Source organism: Spermophilus citellus, assembly GCF_964194105.1.
Source record: "Spermophilus citellus genome assembly, chromosome: 4".
NCBI lineage: Eukaryota > Metazoa > Chordata > Mammalia > Rodentia > Sciuridae > Spermophilus > Spermophilus citellus.
In genome coordinates this window covers 108,987,040-109,006,394 of record NC_138185.1, presented here as the reverse complement: position 1 = coordinate 109,006,394, position 19,355 = coordinate 108,987,040, and the positions used below count along the sequence as shown (strand labels likewise).

The window sequence follows — 19,355 nt, the reverse complement described above, 5'->3', positions numbered from 1 at the left end:
CTTTTTGGTCTTTGGGTGGTGTGGGCTATTTGATCTAACTTAATATTCCTACATTTGTTCAGCAGGCCATTGTTCTTCCTATGGTGGTGATTTTGTTCTCTTTACTGCATCAAATTTGTTAGGCACAAGATCAGCTGCACAATGCCCTACAGCTTAACAGGCATGATCTGACTTACACAATGCTGGGGAAGATTCACTTGTTGGAGGGAGACTTGGACAAGGCCATAGAAATCTACAAGAAAGCAGTGGAGTAAGTGTGTCTGTTACCTTTAGAGCAATGAGAAACTTTAAAAAAATGATAACATGTGAACTCCCAAGCCTAAGAGAAGATATATGTGATTGATTACTACTTATATAAGTTAGAATGAAAGGTAAGCTAAAGTTTAGATAAGAGCTGCCAGTGAATGGCATCAATAAGGTAGACTGTTTCTTTCTCACCTGTAAAGATGGCTGTTGTAGGCTAGCTGGTAGCTTTGCTCACAAAGCCAACCTGGGATCTAGATTCCTTTGCCTATATGATTAAAGCTGAGATACTGTAATACAACATCCATGTTTCAGGCTACGGTGAAGGGAAGTGGTACTGGAATCTGAATATGGAATGAGCATCTGGTAGTGAGTTTAGGTGACCCACAAATTGCACACATAGTTCCTGCTCTCATTTCATGGTTCAAAATTGGTCAGGAGGAACACATAGCTGCAAGGGAAGTAGGCTGACATATACTCAGCAAGATTTGGGGGTCAGCTGCCAATCTGCCATTCTTTTTTTTTAATACTTTATAATAGATTATATATCCAGAGATATTATTAGGGACAAAAATCTCTTAGCTCAGTAATAAATATCTTCTCTTATTAGCTTGAAACTCATATCTTGTTTTGTTGCTTGGACTTGAACCCAGGGCCTTACACATGCTAGGTGTGTGCTCTGCTCCTGACCTATATACCCTTAGCCCTGCTATCTTGTTTTTCAAGAACATCACCAGGGCAGTCTGAACTGTTGATAACTGAACTAAATGGTTTTCCCATGTTAGTGTTCCATGTTTCTTCTCTAGGGACGCGTTTAAATATAATAGCTGTAAAAAAATGCTTTAAGTGTCTCATTTGTTTAGTCACTTAAAATGTCTGATCTATAGTTCAAGGCCTATTATTACTGATAATTAGATTCTGAACTAAACTAAGATATCTATTATTATCAATTGCCATGGTAGTAATTTTGTGGTGGTTATTAACCACGACACTGTTTTCTGAATTTTCTTCAACAACGCTTTATATCTAAAAAGACAGAAAAATTCCTTGGTAAGCTATAAAGAGAGAAGGCATTTTTCTTTGTTGGTTAGAAGCTAAGATTATGGGGCAAGTAGGAAGGAGCCATGTAACTGTGTTCAGTATCCTGTGGTGATAGGGGCAGCCCTGACTCCTGACCCCTGCCTCATAGAAGTTGGCTGTTCAAAAATAGGGCACATAAATCCCAAGAGGGACATTCTTCTGGTGGTTACTCAAGGATTTAAGTCACTAAATTTCCCAAGGAATAAAAGGGAACAGCTGAGCATTTGGAGTCTCATTGAGAAGGTAGACACCATTCTTTATGACCCACAGCTTTAGAGTGAATAGTCATGTTGTGTGGCGAAATGGCTGCTGCAAGAGTCATAGAAGTTACTCGTGTGGCTTGGGGAAAGAAATGAAAATGGGTGTTATTATGGCAGAAAGTGAAAGGCAAGTTCTCATCTGAATTGAGAAAGCTTAGTTTAGCCAGCTCAGGCATCCCTTGGCTGGGGCTTTGACTTATCTGGTTCTGGGATCCTTACCAGTAACCAGTATCTTGCCTCATTTCTTAAGAGGAGGAAACAGGGCCCTTTGGTATTATGACTGTTGAAACTGATGATTCTGTAGTCAGATAGTCTTAACTCAGTGTTGCTTTGGTTTTTGAACAAAGACATATACTAATGATTGAGATATATTTTACTTGAGCCAATATTTACTTTCAAGGGCCAGTTCTTTCCTAGGTTGTTATGTGTCTTCCTTCTTTTGTTTAATTTGACTATTTAGTATGGCTTTATGTTTAATTTGGAGAGTACAACATTAGGGGTTTTGGAATCCTAAATTGACACAGAAAATTATGCTGCCTGGCATCCTGAGCACAGTGAAAACAGAAGAAATCCCACAAAAGGGGACTGGCTTTAAACTATGTGTGTTCCCAACTGACTTGGTGTTTAAAACTTTGTTCTTTAATTGTATCAGTGTAATCAAGAAGGAAAGTCACACAAAATATACCTTAGATTTTTCTTTCTTTCTTTTTTTTGGTACCCAGGATCATAGGATGTTGGCCCTAAGAAAAGAGCCTTGATTTTGTCGTTGTTGTTGTTGTTGTTGTTGTTGAGCAATTTTCCCTATAGCCAGGATTCAGATGACCTACTTTTGAAACAAAATTACCAAATTGGCTTCAGAAATTTCCATGTGGAGAAGGAGGTTCAGCAAAATGTCTCAAGTGTTGCACAAGGATAGGTGGCTATGCTTGTATCGTCTCTTATAACCATTGTTTCCCTCTGAGCATCTCTATGTTGCAGGTTCTCACCAGAAAACACAGAACTTCTTACAACTTTAGGGTTGCTGTATTTACAGGTAATGAAAATTCCACTCATTCATGCACTGATGTTAGAAATGCTTTGGGGTTTGTGCATACAGTGACTTCTCTGCATTTTGATATTTAGCACATTTTACCAATAGTCACATGGAACACATGAATCTTGTTCTCAGTATTTGATATTCTTTGCTAAAGGAATTAACTTTCTTCATTCAAATCAGTCAATTTTAATTCTGCCTTACTGCAATTATAATTCTTATCTAATAGGAAAGAGCATATATGAGAAACACCTGTCTGGTTTTGGGGACTATTATTTTGGCCCCTGGGGACAAACTGTGATCAAGTTAGCATGGCACAGTGCATAGGGTAAAGGCTGTTTCTGTTGCTCCTTCTTCCTGGCCAGGGTCCTATAGGAAAGAGAGAAGGCAAGGGCAAAGGACACTTTGTCTAGAATAAAGTCTTCACTCCTTCTTTACATTTCTGAGTGTGAATGGAATTGTTTTGGCTCTATCACTTTTCTATATCAGCCTGAGGACCCCGGGCCCAGGGATCTCTGGACTGATGAAGCCCTGCTCACACTATCAGTTTCTCTGCTCAGCTGATTCTGCCTCCACCACTGCCTCTCTGGTAGCCTTTATGTTTATTTCATTTTTCTTTAAGAGGAACCAGGAGCTTAACCCTCTGTCTCCATGGGCTTTGACTTGTGAGGCTGGCCCCAAAGGACTGGAGGCTAACTAGCTCATTTCCTGCCCAGAGGCATTATGTAGAACAGCATGAGAGTAGCGGAAATGGTTTCTGGCAGATAGATACTTTGATCTTACCTGGAGACAAATCAGTAAAATTTTAAAAGCCCACAAATATGGGGATTTGGGGTTTTCTTTCTTTCTTTGGTATGTTCAACTCTTTTTTTTTTTTTCTCTTTGTCAAGAAAAGTCATCAATGATTGGGTGTTTTTGTTCAGGTGTGGTTGGCTAGATTCCTGAACTGCTATGTTCCCTTTGATATCAATTCTCTGATTGCTTTTTTCAAGCTTGGTGTTTACCAGAAGGCATTTGAACATCTTGGAAATGCACTGACTTACGACCCCACCAACTACAAGGTATTGCAAGCTATGAAACCCCAGAGCCTTCATATAGATAGTCCCATGGCTCCTAGAAGTGGTCTGACCCTGGAAGGCAAGGGTTAGCTTCCTCACTGAATACCTGAGAAATTCACTTTTCTTGGGTGGTGCTGGGTATCAAACCTAGGGCCTCGTGCGTGCTAGGAAGTGCTACCACTGAGCCACACCTCCAACCCAAGAAATAGATGTTTTTAAAGAATTATAAATAAGACTGTATCATGATGGTCACTTAAACCCATGTGATTCAAGAACAGCCTGGGCAACATAGTGGAACTCTGAGATTAAAAAAAAAAAAGTATACATATATATAAATAAAAGGCAGCTTCTTTATTTAAAATTATTATGAAGTGTGGGTGCTGTGCTTCTAAATTAGCACATTTGTTTTAACAGGCCTGCAACCTCAGCATAAAGCAAAATCAGAGGGTTTTTTAGCTTATGTGTTATTTGGGAAATTGATAAAGCTTGCACAGGTATTATCAAAAATAACTATGGTAAAATAACCTTTAGAGAAAGTCAGTGAGATCACAAATTTTGTTAAGATGTGACATTGGGGTTGAGAAAGAAGATCTCAGGTCGATGAATATCTCTGAGGGAGATGTAGCAAGATAGGGTTATTTATTGACACAAACTCAGTCCTGATTTAGAAAGTCATTAGCCAGACACTGTTGGCTCTCCTTCTTGACACTTTTCTTTTGAGAAATGAAAGGGCTGGACTGATGAAGCCTAAAGTTGACTTACCCTTAGTTCTATTGCAGAAGGTATATTTGAGGTGTTTGGAGCACTTGGTGTACCAAATAAGGGCTACAGAGAATAGAATAAAAGCACTATTTACTGAAATACTGACTTCTCTGGATGGAAGTAGGAAACATGAGCTGAGTAAAGCCAGAGACATTTCATTCTTTCCTCTTTGGGTACAGTGCCAAAGAGAGTCATAGTGTGGTGTACCAGAACATTCCTCAGGAGCACTTGTCACTGTAGCTTCGTATTATTTATGTTTCTAGGAGAAGTTTTTCAGTCTTATCTATACTGATGGGCCTGCTGAGTTATCTACATTTAGGAGGCTACTTCACTGCCCTCGCCTTTGGGAATAACAGAATTACTAACTTTCCACATGCCATGTTTTTAGGCCATCTTGGCAGCAGGCAGCATGATGCAGACCCATGGGGACTTTGATGTTGCCCTTACCAAATACAGAGTTGTAGCTTGTGCTGTTCCAGAAAGTCCTCCACTCTGGAATAATATTGGAATGTGTTTCTTTGGCAAGAAGAAATATGTGGCAGTGAGTGTCCCTTCACATTCTTTATCTTCATTTGTGTGGTTATTGGGTCTGCTGAGCTTGCTCCACCTTTTCATTGAGTGCCCTCTCTACCCTGCAGGCTATCAGCTGCCTGAAAAGAGCCAACTATTTGGCACCCTTCGATTGGAAGATCCTGTATAATTTGGGCCTTGTCCATTTGACCATGCAGCAGTATGCATCAGCTTTCCATTTCCTCAGTGCAGCCATCAACTTCCAGCCAAAGATGGGGGAGCTCTACATGCTCTTGGCTGGTAGGAGACATTATTTATATGGAAACCTCTTCTTATGGTCTATAATGAGGGAAAAATGAACTAGAATCAGTGGCTAAATATCCCATAAAAGAAAGGAAAGACAGTGGAATGAATCTGACATAACTTTCCTGTGTACATAATACAAGTTGGACTTGAATAGCACAGGGAGAATGAGGAACCACTGTGAACAGAGGCTACAGCCATGAAATCGCAGTGTCCCATGCAGTTAGTGGGCAATATTGTCAGAGAATGTGGTGGAAGATGAGTCAGATAAAATAATCTGGGGTCAGATTATAGAGGGCCATGAGAAGAGTCCAAGGGCTGTAGACTTTATCCTATAGGCTGCCTGTCCAGCCATAATCCTAGATCTTATAGGTGCCTATTATAATTGCCTGATGGGGACATGAAATAGGCAGGGCTTTTTAGAAGAACTCTCATTGTTTTGTACATTAGCCTTCCAGGAATTGATTTAAAAGAAGGGAAGTGTTCTATTGCTAAATAATAGTTTAAAGATCATGGAGAGGGGCTGGGAATGTGGCTCAGGCGGTAGCGCGCTCGTCTGGCATGCGTGCGGCCCGGGTTCGATCCTCAGCACCACATACCAACAAAGATGTCGTGTCCACCGAGAACTAAAAAATAAATATTAAAAAAAAAATTCTCTCTCTCTCCTCTCTCACTCTCTCTTTAAAAAAAAAAAAAGATCATGGAGAACCACTGAGGATTCTTAAGTAGGGCCAGTGATGTGGTTAGATTTATTTGTCAGTGAGTGAGACATCTGATACCACAGGAAAACTGGAATGGAGGCAAGTAGAGACATTTTCGCTGGGGAAAATGGAAAATCTGACTTGGCTTAAACTAGGGCAGTGTCAGAAAAGAAACTACAAAAGTAGAATGCATAGAACTGTTAACTATGAAGAGGTATCTAAGTGGAATGAGAATATACAGCAGTGCCATAGTTGATGGGGCAGAGGAGGAGTTCACTTCAGGGTTGGGTTGGCATGTGTGTGATGCTGGAGATCAAATCAGAGCCTCTCATATGCTGGGCATGTGCTTTTCCATTGAGCTACACCCCCAGCTCTGGGAGTGGTCTTGAAATATACTATTTTGTTTTCTAAGCTTAGCTCTCCTCACTTTCTTGGTTGCAGTGGCTCTGACCAATCTGGAAGATACAGAGAATGCCAAGAGAGCCTACGCAGAAGCAGTTCGCCTGGATAAGTACGCTACTGGGGGAAGGGTACTGGGGAAGGTGGGACTCATCAAAGTCATGAGGTGTTACTGTACCAGTAGTGCTGCCTGAGTCAGCCAGACACTCCTGCATGGCCATCATACACAGCAGGACCAAATGTAGAAGGATATGGTTCCTGAGGAAGCAGGGCTCAGCAGGAATTAATACTCTGAAAAAATATTTCCTGTTCCAAATTTAGTAATCAGGAAGCCATAGAAAGCCAGAGGCAGCAGTGACCTTGGATTGCTGATTAATTGTGGGCTAGCTGCAATATCAGATGGAATTCAGGGCACAGCTTAACCTAAGATAAACTTGACTCTTTCAGAATTTATTCCACTAGCATCTAGTACAGTAGGGCCCTTTTACAACCTGAGTGTTCTCTGTTGAGGGCTGAGATGCCAGACTTGGTCCCAATACCTGCTTTGCTTGTTGAGCAATTAGTTCCTTGATTCTTTTCCACAAGTGTACATAGCATATTCCCACATTACTGGGTATTGGAGAAATCTCCAATCAGTTTTGTTTTGTTTCAAGTAATGAGAAGGATTTCTAAATGTGCATTTGTTGCAAAGCTCCTGCTCCATAGTATCTGTCTGCCTGCCACAGGTGTAACCCTTTAGTAAACCTGAACTATGCTGTGCTGCTGTACAACCAGGGTGAGAAGAAGGATGCCCTGGCCCAGTATCAGGAGATGGAAAAGAAAGTTAACTTTCTCAAGGATAATAGCTCTCTGGAATTTGATCCTGAGGTATGTCTTTTATTAGCTCTCATAAGTCGTTTTAAGCAAGCTGTCAGCAGACTTTTAGGTCACTCCAAAATAATGCAATTATAAAGGTGTTCTAGGCTCATGACTCTTTTTGGCTTTGACAAACTCATGCTGCAAAGATCATCAGTTAGTTACAGTCCAAGGTAAACTTTTCTAGAAGAAAATAACAGTAAAAAGAACTTCAGGCTTACTGATTTGTTATTGCTCAATTGAGTTGAGGTCTGTGTCTCTGCATAGCTTCTTCCCACTTCCCTTCATGTAGGAAAGGCAGAAGTTAGCCTTTCAGTTGGTGGTTTTGAGATCCTACATGAGCCCTCTTGCTAGCCACTAAAGACAGTCTATTCTCTGCCCTTTCAGAATGATTCCTTTGCAGTAAATACTTCCTCCTTCAAATGTTAGCCAGCAGACACCATTTCAGCTAACCCTCTTGGTTGGAAGGTCCAAAATAGGAGGGTTGACTAGTCTCTGCCAGTCATGCTTATAACTCTTTTTTTTTTTCTTTTCATGTGGACACAAGATGGTGGAGATGGCTCAGAAGTTGGGAGCTGCTCTCCAGGTTGGGGAGGCACTGGTCTGGACTAAACCAGTTAAAGATCCCAAATCAAAGCACCGAATCAGTTCAACTGGAAAACCTGCTGGTTTCCAGCAGCCTCTGGGTTCCAATCAAGCTCTTGGACAGGCAATGTCTTCAGCAGTTGCATATAGGAAGCTCCCTTCAGGTAGGAGGCTACACAAAGTTCCATAAAAATGTAGTGGGTACAAGCTGCCTGTGCCAACAAAGAGATTACAACTTTGAGTGAGGCTTACATTCTTCAGACTCAGAATATGGTCAGTTTAGTATTGGCCAGAAGGAGGGAAAAAAAAAAGGGTGGCCAAACTAGTATCTGTTTTCTTACAGTAAGCTATGTAGTAGGTAACAGCACCAGCAGACTTAACTGTAAGGTAATACAGTCTTTACAGTTTTAGAAATACATTAGCAAGGCTGGGCATGATGGCACATACCTGTAATCCCAGCTACCTAGGAGGTTGAGGCGAGAAGATTGTGAGTTCAAGTTCAGTGTATAATTTACCAAGACCCTGTTTCAAGTGTAGGATGGGGGAGGAAATACATTAGTAAATAAATTCTGTTATATAGTCTTGCTTTAATTTTCAGTGCTTTATTGTTGAATGGTGTGGTACAGGAAATTGAAGATTTTTTTTTTAGTGATTCACTGAAGACAAACTTGACAGTTGCTTTATTTATTTAGTTATTGCCTTCCCTCATAGCTGCAAAGATACACCATCATCTTGCTAGTTTCCCCAAATTTGGGTTTTCTCTTGAAATTTAACTAAGAATTTATGCTAATTGTTTTGTTATTAGGTGTTGGCGGAACATCCCAGCTCACAAAGCCACCATCTCTTCCTCTGGAGCCAGAGCCCATTGTGGAAACATCAGAGCAAACAAGAGAAAAATAGGAGCAGGATGACCCTGGAGTAGGGGTTTCTGGGTGAGGAGGTACTGGGCCAAGGAATGTTATATGATCAGGCTTCGTGGAGGCCAGCACTATTCCCTGTGAGCACCACTGAATTAGAACACAGGGTATTACCATGCTCACGAGGAACCTAAGGCCTGTGCAACCCTTTATTGGCCCGATCCACCAGGACATGAGGAGAAGATAGTCTAGTAGATTAAGATTTGGAGCAAATCTGTATGTGAAACTTAAGAGCTAGCAAGGCACACGAGCTGTTTGGTTTTAAAAGAACTTTTATCTCCTGGTTGATTCTCCACTTCCTTCATGCAAGGAAAGGCTGAGACCTCTGTGTAGTAGCCCTGTGATACTGAAGCCATGGCTTAACTGGGATGATTTTCAGACTGTGGGGTAATCCATCTGCAAGGCAAACATAAATCTTTGATTGATAATATAGTTTTTTCACAGTCTGAAAGAAATGATGAAAAAAAATGCTAAGTTGAGGCCAGACTGGTAAGTATCCAGCTGCATTTGCCCAAAGGGAATTCAATAAGTCTCTGTATTTGGTTCTTGCAAGAGGTCAGAGTCTAGAACCAGATCATGTCAGAACTAGGAGCCATGAGCTGGTCGGGTATCAGCACCAAGGATTTTTTAAAAAGGGAAAAACTTCTTAGCTGATAAATTTTAGTATAAGACAATCAATGATAATAACCACTAACCAGATGCTATCAATATATTATCTATATGTCCTTTATAAGATTATGTATCAGGGGCTGGGGATGTGGCTCAAGCGGTAGCGCGCTCGCCTGGGATGCGTGCGGCCCGGGTTCGATCCTCAGCACCACATACAAACAAAGATGTTGTGTCTGCCGAGAACTAAAAAATAAATATTAAAAATTCTCTCACTCTTTAAAAAAAAAAAAAAAAGATTATGTATCATTATTCCTTTGGGGAAAGTTGTAACTCAGGTGTAAAAATAAGAAATCACATTAAAATGTTTAAAAAACTATGATCACTGTCCTCCCTTACCTGTTTCCAAGCCTAGTTTGAAACTAGAGGAAGAACTTCTTACTTGGTATCAGCAGCAGCCCTGCCCTAACAGGGCAGGCATCAATTTGCTGAGAGCTTGTCCCCACTTTTCACTCAAAATGCCTTTTACTCACCATAAGTGGAAGGTTTTCTACTGTGTTTGGAGTTCTTTATGACTGGACATGATTTGACATTGAAGAAGCAGCTGAGCAATTCTCCGTATCTCAGAAACAGAGCAAGGTATCAGAAGTAGAAACCCTTATCTTAGTGGGTATGTGACAGAACTGGGCATTCTGAGAAGTTGAGAAAACTCAGTTTCTATATTAGTGTGGAGGCTAATATACTAGACTGAACTGGTCTAGTTGAAAAGGTTATTGTAGAGGTCTCAGTGAGATGAGAATATTAACAAAGATGGAGAGGAAGAAGGAGACATGAGAGAGATTCAGGTGCTAAAATCGACAGAAACTAGAGATTGACTGAATGTGGTTTTAGGATGGGGACTCATTTCTGGATTTAGAGTAAAATAATACTGGGGAAATAAAATTGAGGGCTGATTGTGGAGTCTATTTTTAGACATGTTTATCTTCAGGACTTCCAAATAATGATATCACTAAGATAGCTGAATAGCTGGATTGCAGGAGTGAAACTGGTTTGAAGATGAAGATTCAGGAGTAATTTGGATTTGAATGATAGCTGAAAATCATAGATTTGAAGGTTTTCTTTGCGATAAGGTACTACCATGCATCCAGTGATTGCAGTCAAGCCAGCAATGCTTTCCACATTAACTTGGGCTTAGATTTTCTTAAAACTTAAATACTCTGAGGTTGTTCCTGTTCAGACTTTTGGGATGTGGATTTGCATTCTGGTGGGAAAACTATTCTAATTTCTATTATGGGGTTGCTTATCACAATTTTAATAAAATTAGGAAACAGACTGATTATATAATCAAAGATACAGATGTGGTTTTTGATGATGTGAAGTAGATGCAGGAAAATACAAGTATAAACTAGCATGATATAAACAGTGTCCTTACTGAATAATATTAGTGCAAAACTCTTAGTTCCCAACAGTAAAAGTGAGGGGTACTTTGTCAAGAAAAAATCTATTATCGTTTGATAATAGCAAAGTAGCTCGTGTTGAACCAGTTCTCCCACAGATAACAAATATAAGCAATATGAAATATTATCTTGATTTAAATTTTTTAAAATATATGCTTATTTAAGGAAAAATTACTACATTGTGAGGTTGAACCTAAATAAATACAATATCTGTAAAGGATAAGGGGTTAAAAGAGACTGAGAGTTTGCTGTTTTAGAGTTTATATGGTAGGGTGTACAACTAATGCTTAAAAGGGGGTGGAAAAGAAAAACAGAAAAATCAATTCCCACCCCAACAGAACCCAGAAGGAACAAAGAGAAAATAAGTAGCAAAATGGTAAGTGTAAATCCTATCATATTGATAATTAAAATGAAATAAACATTAAATTGAAAAAGCACAGAGAAAGAATAAAAAGCTAAAGCCCAGGCTTGTGCCATTGAAGATATACCATGAAAATAATCATAGAAGAAATTTCTGTTTCCGCAATTGATAGAAATAATAAGTGGAAAAGGACACATCAACCACTTTGACTTGATACTTATTATAGAATCCTACAAGCAATAACTGCAGAATGCATTTTTTTTTTTCTTTTGGTGTTGCAGGGGACTGAACCCAGGGCCTCACACATACTAAGGGAAGTGCTCTACCAACTGAACCACACCATGAGCCCAGAATATACATTCTTTGCAGTGCACACAGTACATTCAGCAAGACAAGTCATATACTGGGCTATAAAATAGTTCTCAAAAGCCAGAAGATAAAAACTTGGAATAACTTCTAAGAAGTCACAAGATAAATTATAAAATATTTTTTAACTGAAAGATAATGAAAATAAAATTTATAGGATTTGGCTTTAATAGTGCTTAGAGGTAAATGTATAGCTATAATTGTTTCGTATACAGATTTCCACCTTAAGCTAAGAAGAGAAAGAATAAATAGAAGGAAAGAGTAGACAAACATTAGACAAACATTAAAAGTTTAGAAAGCCCACATTCTATGGGAGAGGTAATTCCCCAGTTAAATGGATCAAGAAGTAGACATATTACCAGTATCAAGAATAAAAGGGTACAAGATTAGATTCCACAGACATGAAAAAGATAAAGGGATATTATGAACAATTTTAAGATAATAAAACTGACAGCTTAGATGGAACAGAAAAATGATCTTTGAAAAATACTACATACTATCTGGGCTCAGTGGCTCACACTTGTAATTATTACCAGTGACTGGGGAAGCTAAGGCAGGAGAATCACAAGTTGAAAGCCAGCCTCAGCAACTTAGCAAGGCCCTACATAACTGAGCAAGACCCTATCTTTAAAAAAAGGGGTGGTGGTGGTGCTGGTGCTGGGGATGTGACTCAATGGTTAAGAGCCTCTGGGTTCAATATACAGTATCAAGGAAAAAAAAAAAGAAAAATACAACATACTAAAACAAGATGAAATGTAAAGTCTTTTTAAGTCTTATGTATTGAAGATATTGAATTTATATGTCAAAGGTTACCCTTAAACTCTGGTGCAGATGATTTTACAGGCAATCTTTTGGGGGGGTGGGGAGGATGGAATCCAGGAGCGCTTTATCACTGAGCTACATCCCTAGCCCTTTTTAATTTTTTATTTTGAGATAGGATCTCATTAAGTTGCTGAGGCTGGCCTTGAACATGCAATCCTGTCTCACCCTCCAAGTTATTGGGATTACAAGTGTGCACCACCACACCTGGCTTCACAGGCAAGGTTTTTTGTTTTTCTTTTTTCACCGGAGTGCTGGGGATCAAATCCCAGGCCTCATGCATGCCAGGCAAGTGCTATACCACTGAGCCATATCCCCAGCCCATTTTTATGTTTTGAGACAGGATCTCACTAAATTGCTTAGGGCCTAAGTTGCTGAGGCTGGCTTTTGAAATTGTGATCCTCCTGCTTCAGCCTCCTGAGCTGCTGGGATTACAGGCAGACATAACTATGCCCAGCTAGGTATACAATTAAAATATATCAAATCAAATCCATATAAAAATGGATTAATATGTATATTATGATCTTACTCCTCAAAGCTTTATTTAATATTTGAAAACAAAAAGCATTCACATGCATTAACAAAAGAGAAAAATTAACAGATTGGAAAAAAGATCTTAGAAATGCTCATGCAAAAGACTTTTCTGGTAAAGGACTGTTATCCAGAATATACAGAGAACTCTTAGAATTCCATAAGAACATAACCTGATTTTTAAAAATGGACTGAAGACTTCATCCCACCAAAGATACATAGACAACAAATTAGCATACAAAAGATGTGCCATTTCCTATGCCATCAAAGAAATGCAAACTAGTTCTGGGGCTGTAGCTCAGTGGCAAAGCACTTGCCTAGCATGCATGAGCCACTAGGTTCAATTCTCAGCACCACATAAAAATAAATAAAGATATTGTGTCCATATTTTTAAAATCTTAAAAGAAAAAGATACCATTACATATTAGAATGGTCCAAATCCAGAAAACTGACGACAATACCAAATGCTGACAAGGATGTGGTACAGCCATTTTGGAGTTATTTTAGCAAAATTAAAAAATAATAATAATAAGTAACTATACCTTTACCATATAATTTAGGAACCACATTCCTTAGTATTTCCCCAAAGGAGTTGCAGATTTATGATCATACAAAAATCTGCACACAGATGTTTATGGCATCTTTCTGCAAATTAATTGTTCTAACTTGGAAGCAACTAATATGTACTTCAGTAGGTAAATGGATGGATAAATTGTGGTACATCCAGGTAAAAGAATAATTTTCAATGCTAAAAAGAAGAGAGCTATGAATTCATGAAAAGACTTTGAAGCTAATTTAAAATTCTACATACTGTATGATTCCAACTTTCTAACTATGGCATTCTGGAAAAAGCAAACATGGAGACAGTAAAGAGATTGGTGGTGGCCAGGAGTATTGAATAGAAATGTTAAGAGTAGACAATTCTTTCCTTGGTTTTCCTGATCTTAGGGGCAAAGTATGTAATACTTCACCATTGTATGAACCATTGCATTTTTTTTCCACAAATGCCCTTTATCAGGTGAAATATATTCCCTCCCATTTTTGATTTGCTAAGAGTTGCTTTGTGTGTGTGTGTGTGTGTGTGTGTGTGTGTGTGTGTGTGTGTGTGGCTGTGCTGGGAACTGAACTCAGGAACTCAGGGCCTCATGTATTCTAGGCAAGTGTCCTACCACTGAGCTAATCCCCAGCTCTTGCTGAGAATTTTTAGAGTGGCTTTTTTCACTGCCCTAAAACTCATCTGTGCTGTTCATCCTTCTCTCAACACCCCTGACCACTACTGATCTTTTTACTATGATTCCAACTTTGCCCTTTCCAGAATGTCATATTGTTGGAATCACTCAGTATGTAGCCATTTTAAATTTACTTCTTTTCATTTAGAAATATGCACTTAAGGGCTGGGGATGTGGCTCAAGCGGTAGCGTGCCCGCCTGGCATGCGTGCGGCTAAGGTTCAATCCTCGGCACCACATACAAACAAAGATGTTGTGTCTGCCGAAAACTAATAAATAAATACATATTTAAAAAAAAAGAAATATGCACTTAAATTTTCTCCATGTCTTTTCATGATTTGCTAGCTCATTTCTTTTTCTTTTTTAGTATTTTTTTTTAGTTGTCAATGGTCTTTTATTTTATTTATATGTGGTGCTGAGAATTGAACCCAGTGCCTCACACATGCTAGGCAAGTGCTCTACCAAATGCCGCAGTCTGGCTGGGCACAATTCAGGAGCCACTTATGAAGCAGAAACGAACTTTATTTTTAGAACCCCCCTCCCCCCCACCACCACCGCAGGATCTCTTCAGGAATTCCCTCAGAGCCCAACTGCCACCACTGGCTTCCCACAAAGCCTCTCAACCCCCCCCCCCCAATTCCTCCTGCTCTTGAGGCCGATTGGCTGGGTCGCATGGGCGGAGCCAAAAGAGTCCCCCAATGAGCAGCTCCATGGCCTGAAAGGGCGGGGAAACAGCCCAATGAGCATCACCACAGAGGAGCCAATCAGCTGGCAGCTGGAAGTTTGCTGGGGCCCATTCGGCTGTGGCTCTCAACATCTCCCCCTCTGTTTAAACAACAAGCATGTGGCTTAGGGACCATGCCTGCCTTAGGTTGTCCAATACTACATATGGTCCTTACCCGTCATCGGATGAGCTGACCTCAAGGTGTCAGCCTTCTGTCTTAGGTTGGTACCATTGCAATTGGATCTTACCCATCATTGACTACCGATCCAGCATACAGCCACACCTGTGGATAACAAGCATGTGGCTTAGGGACAGGTAGTCCTAGCTCATTTCTTTTAGTAGAGTTGTAGCCAGTGCAATAATGTCCAAAATATATAGAAAGAAATAAAGCTCTTATAGATGACATGGTTGTTTATCCTGGGGAAATCTGAAGGCATCCTAAAATAAAATAAAACTATAACACTTGATAAGTGAATTTTGTTAAGGTTCTAAGATACAAGGCCAGTGTATAAAAATCAATTGTATTTTTATACATTAGCAAGAAACAATTTGAAAATGAAAGTTTGAAAAACCAATTTAGAGTCAAATATATTTGCATGAAATAGATATGAATTTAACAAAATGTATTTTCTACTCTGAAAACCACAAAAGCATTGCTGTGAAAAAGATGATTAAAATAGAAAGACATACCATGTTCTCTGGAAGATTAAATATTGTTAAGGTAAAAAATTTTCCAAAATTGTTCTATAGATTTCTGTCAATCCCAGCAGGTTTGGGGGTAGAAATTGACAAGCTGTTTCTAAACTCTTAGGGAGGTACACAGGACCTAGAACATCCAAGGCAATCCTGAAAAAGAATAAAATTGAGGTTAGCTAGCCTGGAGGCTGAGGCCACAGGATTGTAACTTAGGCTGGCATCCTAGGATGGCAGTTTAGCAAGATCCTGGAAGAAAGGGAAGGAGGAATAAGAACAAGAATAAAATTGGAGGATTAATACCACCTTACTTCAAGGCTTACTATGACAGTAATGTGGTACTAGCATAAGACAAATAAGATTAGTAAAACAACATAATCCTCATAAATAGATTTTATGCTTACAGGCATTTGGTTTTGGGGGTGGGGTACTAGGGATTTAACTAGGGTGCTCTAGCACTGAGCTATATCCCCAGCCCTTTTTATTCTTTGAGACAGGGTCTGGCTGGCCTCAAACTTGTGATCCTGCTGTCTCAGCCTCCTAAGTTGCTGGGATAACAAGCATGTACCACTGTGCCTGGTTGTCTTTTTTATTTTTTTTTAGTTTTAGTTGGACACAATACCTTTATTTTTATGTGGTGCTGAGGATCGAACCCAGGGCCCTGCACGTTCTAGGCAAGCGCACTACTACCGCTGAGCCACAGGCCGTCTGGTTGTCATTTGATTTTTGAAAAAGGTACCAACACAGTGCAATGTGAAAAGTCTTTTCAACAAATGATACTGGAACAGCTAGAAAGTGATATAGAGAAGAATGAATCTGGGTGATGGAGGTGGGAAGATGTTGGTCAAAATATACAAAATTTTAGCTAGAAAAGTGGAACAAGTTCAAGAGAACTATCATATAAGGTAGCAACCATAATTAACACTATATTCTTGAAAAGTACTAAAAGATTGGGTTTGCCATGAGTGTTACTGCATACCTGTAATCCCAGTGACTTGGGAGGCTAAGGCAGGAACATCACAAGTTCAGGCCAGCCTCAGCGATTTAGTGAGACTATGTCTCAAAAAGGATTGGGGATGTAGCTCAGTTCCAAATCACCCCTGGATTAAAAGAGTGGCTTTTAAGTGTTTTTACCACAAAAAAAAGTTTAGCTAATGCTAAACTTTTTGGCTAATTACCAAATTAGCCAATTTAGCACAATGTATTCATATTTCAAAACATAATTGTAAACAATATATACCTTTTTTTGTCAATTGAAAAGAAATCCAAGCTCAACCTACCACTACAGACATAAAAAAGTAACTCAAAATGGATGATGGACCTAACTGAAAACTGAAGTTAAAAGGTTCCCAGAATTTCTTCTAGGAACATAACCATCAAAATGGCTAAAATGTTGGTAAGGCTGAGGAAGCCTCAACTGTCATACATTATTGGTGGGACTATAAAGTGATTCAGTCACTTTGGAAAAAAGTCCTTCACCAAGTTTATGGATGTTTAGCCAAGAAGAATGACGATATGTCTACACAAATGTAATAACAGCTTTATTCACAAAAGCTTCAAAGTGAAAACTTCTATATTTAGATTATAATATTATTAAGTAATAAAAAAATGAACTAAGACAAAACAAGGATTATTCTCAAAAATATTATATCGAAAGAGAGAAGTTTTATATCAAGGACCAAACACCAAACAATTCCATTTGTAAGTTCCAGAAGAAGCAAAGCAAATTTATCATGGAAAAGAATGGTAAGAGTGGTTGCTTCAGGGGTCAGAGTTAGGGTGGGGAAGAGGCAAAGAGAAGCCATCTGGGGTGACAAACCTTTGTAAAATATAGTTTCAAAACCTTTGTAAAATACTCCGACAGGATGGGTTAGAGAGGCGTATGCTTTGTCAAAACTTAACAAATGGCACACTTAAAATTTGCATAGTTTGTGTGTGGCTCAGCGGTAGAGTGCCTGCCTAGCATGTGCGAGGCGCTGGGTTCGATTCTCAGCACCACATAAAAATAAATAAATAAATGAAGGTATCGTGTCCAACTACAACTAAAAATATTTTTTAAAAATTTGCATAGTTTTACTGTATACATATTCTTACATAAAATAAAACCAGAAATAAAATGTTATTACAATAGCTTTCAGATAAGTTTAAACAGAAGTTTAAACAGACCTAAAGGGACCCAGGAATTGCTTGTTCTGTTTAGTAATAACTAAAGAAGTTATGTGCTACATACTACAGTAAATACTAATCAACAGCCACCATGGGGTAGGTACCATGATTAATTCCATTTTACATATGAGAAAAGTGAGGCTAACAAAGGGTAACTCAGCCAATATTATACAACTCACCATCTCAAAACCCTGCACAGATCTGGGTTTCTCCTGATGAAGTTACCCCTCATTCCACTCAAACCTGACAGAATCTGCTTGATAAGGATTACTGATTTGGGGCTGCATTCTAAACTCCTAGGGGTGTTTTGTATGCTGCACCTTTTCCTAGGATATTTAGTCAAGTGAATGCAAGGAGTTCATCAGGCCAGGGTATTTTCTCTTTTAGGCCAGTGTATTTTCAAATTCACATAAAACCATTTGTGGAAACCTTTGTAAAATACAGTTTCAAAGAAAGGGTTGAAAAGACTAAAGCCTACCTGTTCATCTTATTGTGCCTTTAACTCACTTCTGAATTATCTGCCCTAGGTGACACATCAGTCATTCTTGCATAGCTTAGCCTACTTCACAGAAAGGTGGCACAACCTGCAGAGGGATGCATACATATTCTTACACTCATTCGATGTACACTCACTTTTTACAAAATACACTTCTTACCTTATTAATGTATGATGGGTTTTGATGCTGATTACCACCAAATTGATTTAGTAACTTCAAATAGTTCCAAACGCATCACTTGAAAAATAGTACTCTAGGGGACAGGAGTGCAGATCAGTAGCAGAATGCCTAATGTGTGACGCCCTGGGTTCAATTCCTAGCACCTGTTACAGGGAGTAGGAAAAAACATTTTTACAGTATAGGCCGATCACACTTCTAACTAATTTTTACTGACATTACCAATAAAAATTGGAGAACTTTTTGAGAATATACATTCAGGGAAGGGTCTGAGCGGACAGCTTACACAGAAAAAAATCATGGAGAACACTTCAGTATTACTAATAGTCTTTTTAGGCTTAAAAGGTTTAGAAATGATGAGTTATTCTAATTCTTGGGAAACAGAGAAATGTCTTCTCACTTAAAAACTGGCCAGAAAGTTGGTGATTGTTTTAACTGAGCCTAGAGGCACAAAAGGATAAGATTTCCTTAATGAGCTACTTACTTTCACTTGCAAGTTGTATAATTCTCTAGGTTCAAATTTTCTTTGAAAATGAGTAATCAAGCATTTTCTTCTTACCCAAAGCAGGGAGGGAAGATCATATATGAAACGCCTGAGGTAGCTTTTGAGATTCAAGAAGCTGCTGCTATGGCCTGGTGAGATCATGACCCTGTACAAGGCAGGCCTGCTGCCATCTTCTGTGTCCCTTACATCCTTCCAACAAACCAAAGTTCACCATGCTTAGCAACTGCTATGCTCCAACTCAACTTTGACTTGGCTACTTCATACTCTAGCTTCTGTCTTTAAACCCCAGAGAACAGGTCTACAGTACAGGCTCAGTGTGAGAGACGGACAAAATACAAACATCATGAGCAGAGTAACATGTAAGCCATAAGACCAGTCCAGAGTAAGGTGGAAATGAAATCAATTACAGACAGGATTCCTGAAATGTAAATTGTTTTTAATATTTTTAAAAGCACACAGAGGTCCTGGTTTATAAAAAAATAAATATATAACATGACAAATTTATTCATGATCCTGGCA

At 39.1% G+C, this 19,355-nt stretch overlaps 1 protein-coding gene across 6 annotated transcripts in view; it reads left to right on the top strand.

Moving 5' to 3' along the window:
• BBS4 (Bardet-Biedl syndrome 4) overlaps positions 1-9,445 on the top strand; it is a 71,815-nt gene extending 62,370 nt beyond the window's left edge. For all 6 annotated transcript variants that reach the window (XM_081291785.1, XM_081291784.1, XM_081291787.1 and 3 more), the window contains 9 exons: positions 123-250; positions 2,562-2,616; positions 3,609-3,677; positions 4,825-4,977; positions 5,075-5,246; positions 6,392-6,461; positions 7,075-7,216; positions 7,752-7,953; positions 8,595-9,445. In XM_081291785.1, the coding sequence (XP_081147911.1) occupies positions 123-250; positions 2,562-2,616; positions 3,609-3,677; positions 4,825-4,977; positions 5,075-5,246; positions 6,392-6,461; positions 7,075-7,216; positions 7,752-7,953; positions 8,595-8,689 (1,086 nt within the window). In that variant the 3' untranslated portion in view covers positions 8,690-9,445. The remainder of the gene's footprint in view (positions 1-122; positions 251-2,561; positions 2,617-3,608; positions 3,678-4,824; positions 4,978-5,074; positions 5,247-6,391; positions 6,462-7,074; positions 7,217-7,751; positions 7,954-8,594) is intronic.
• The last annotated feature ends 9,910 nt before the right edge of the window (positions 9,446-19,355 follow it).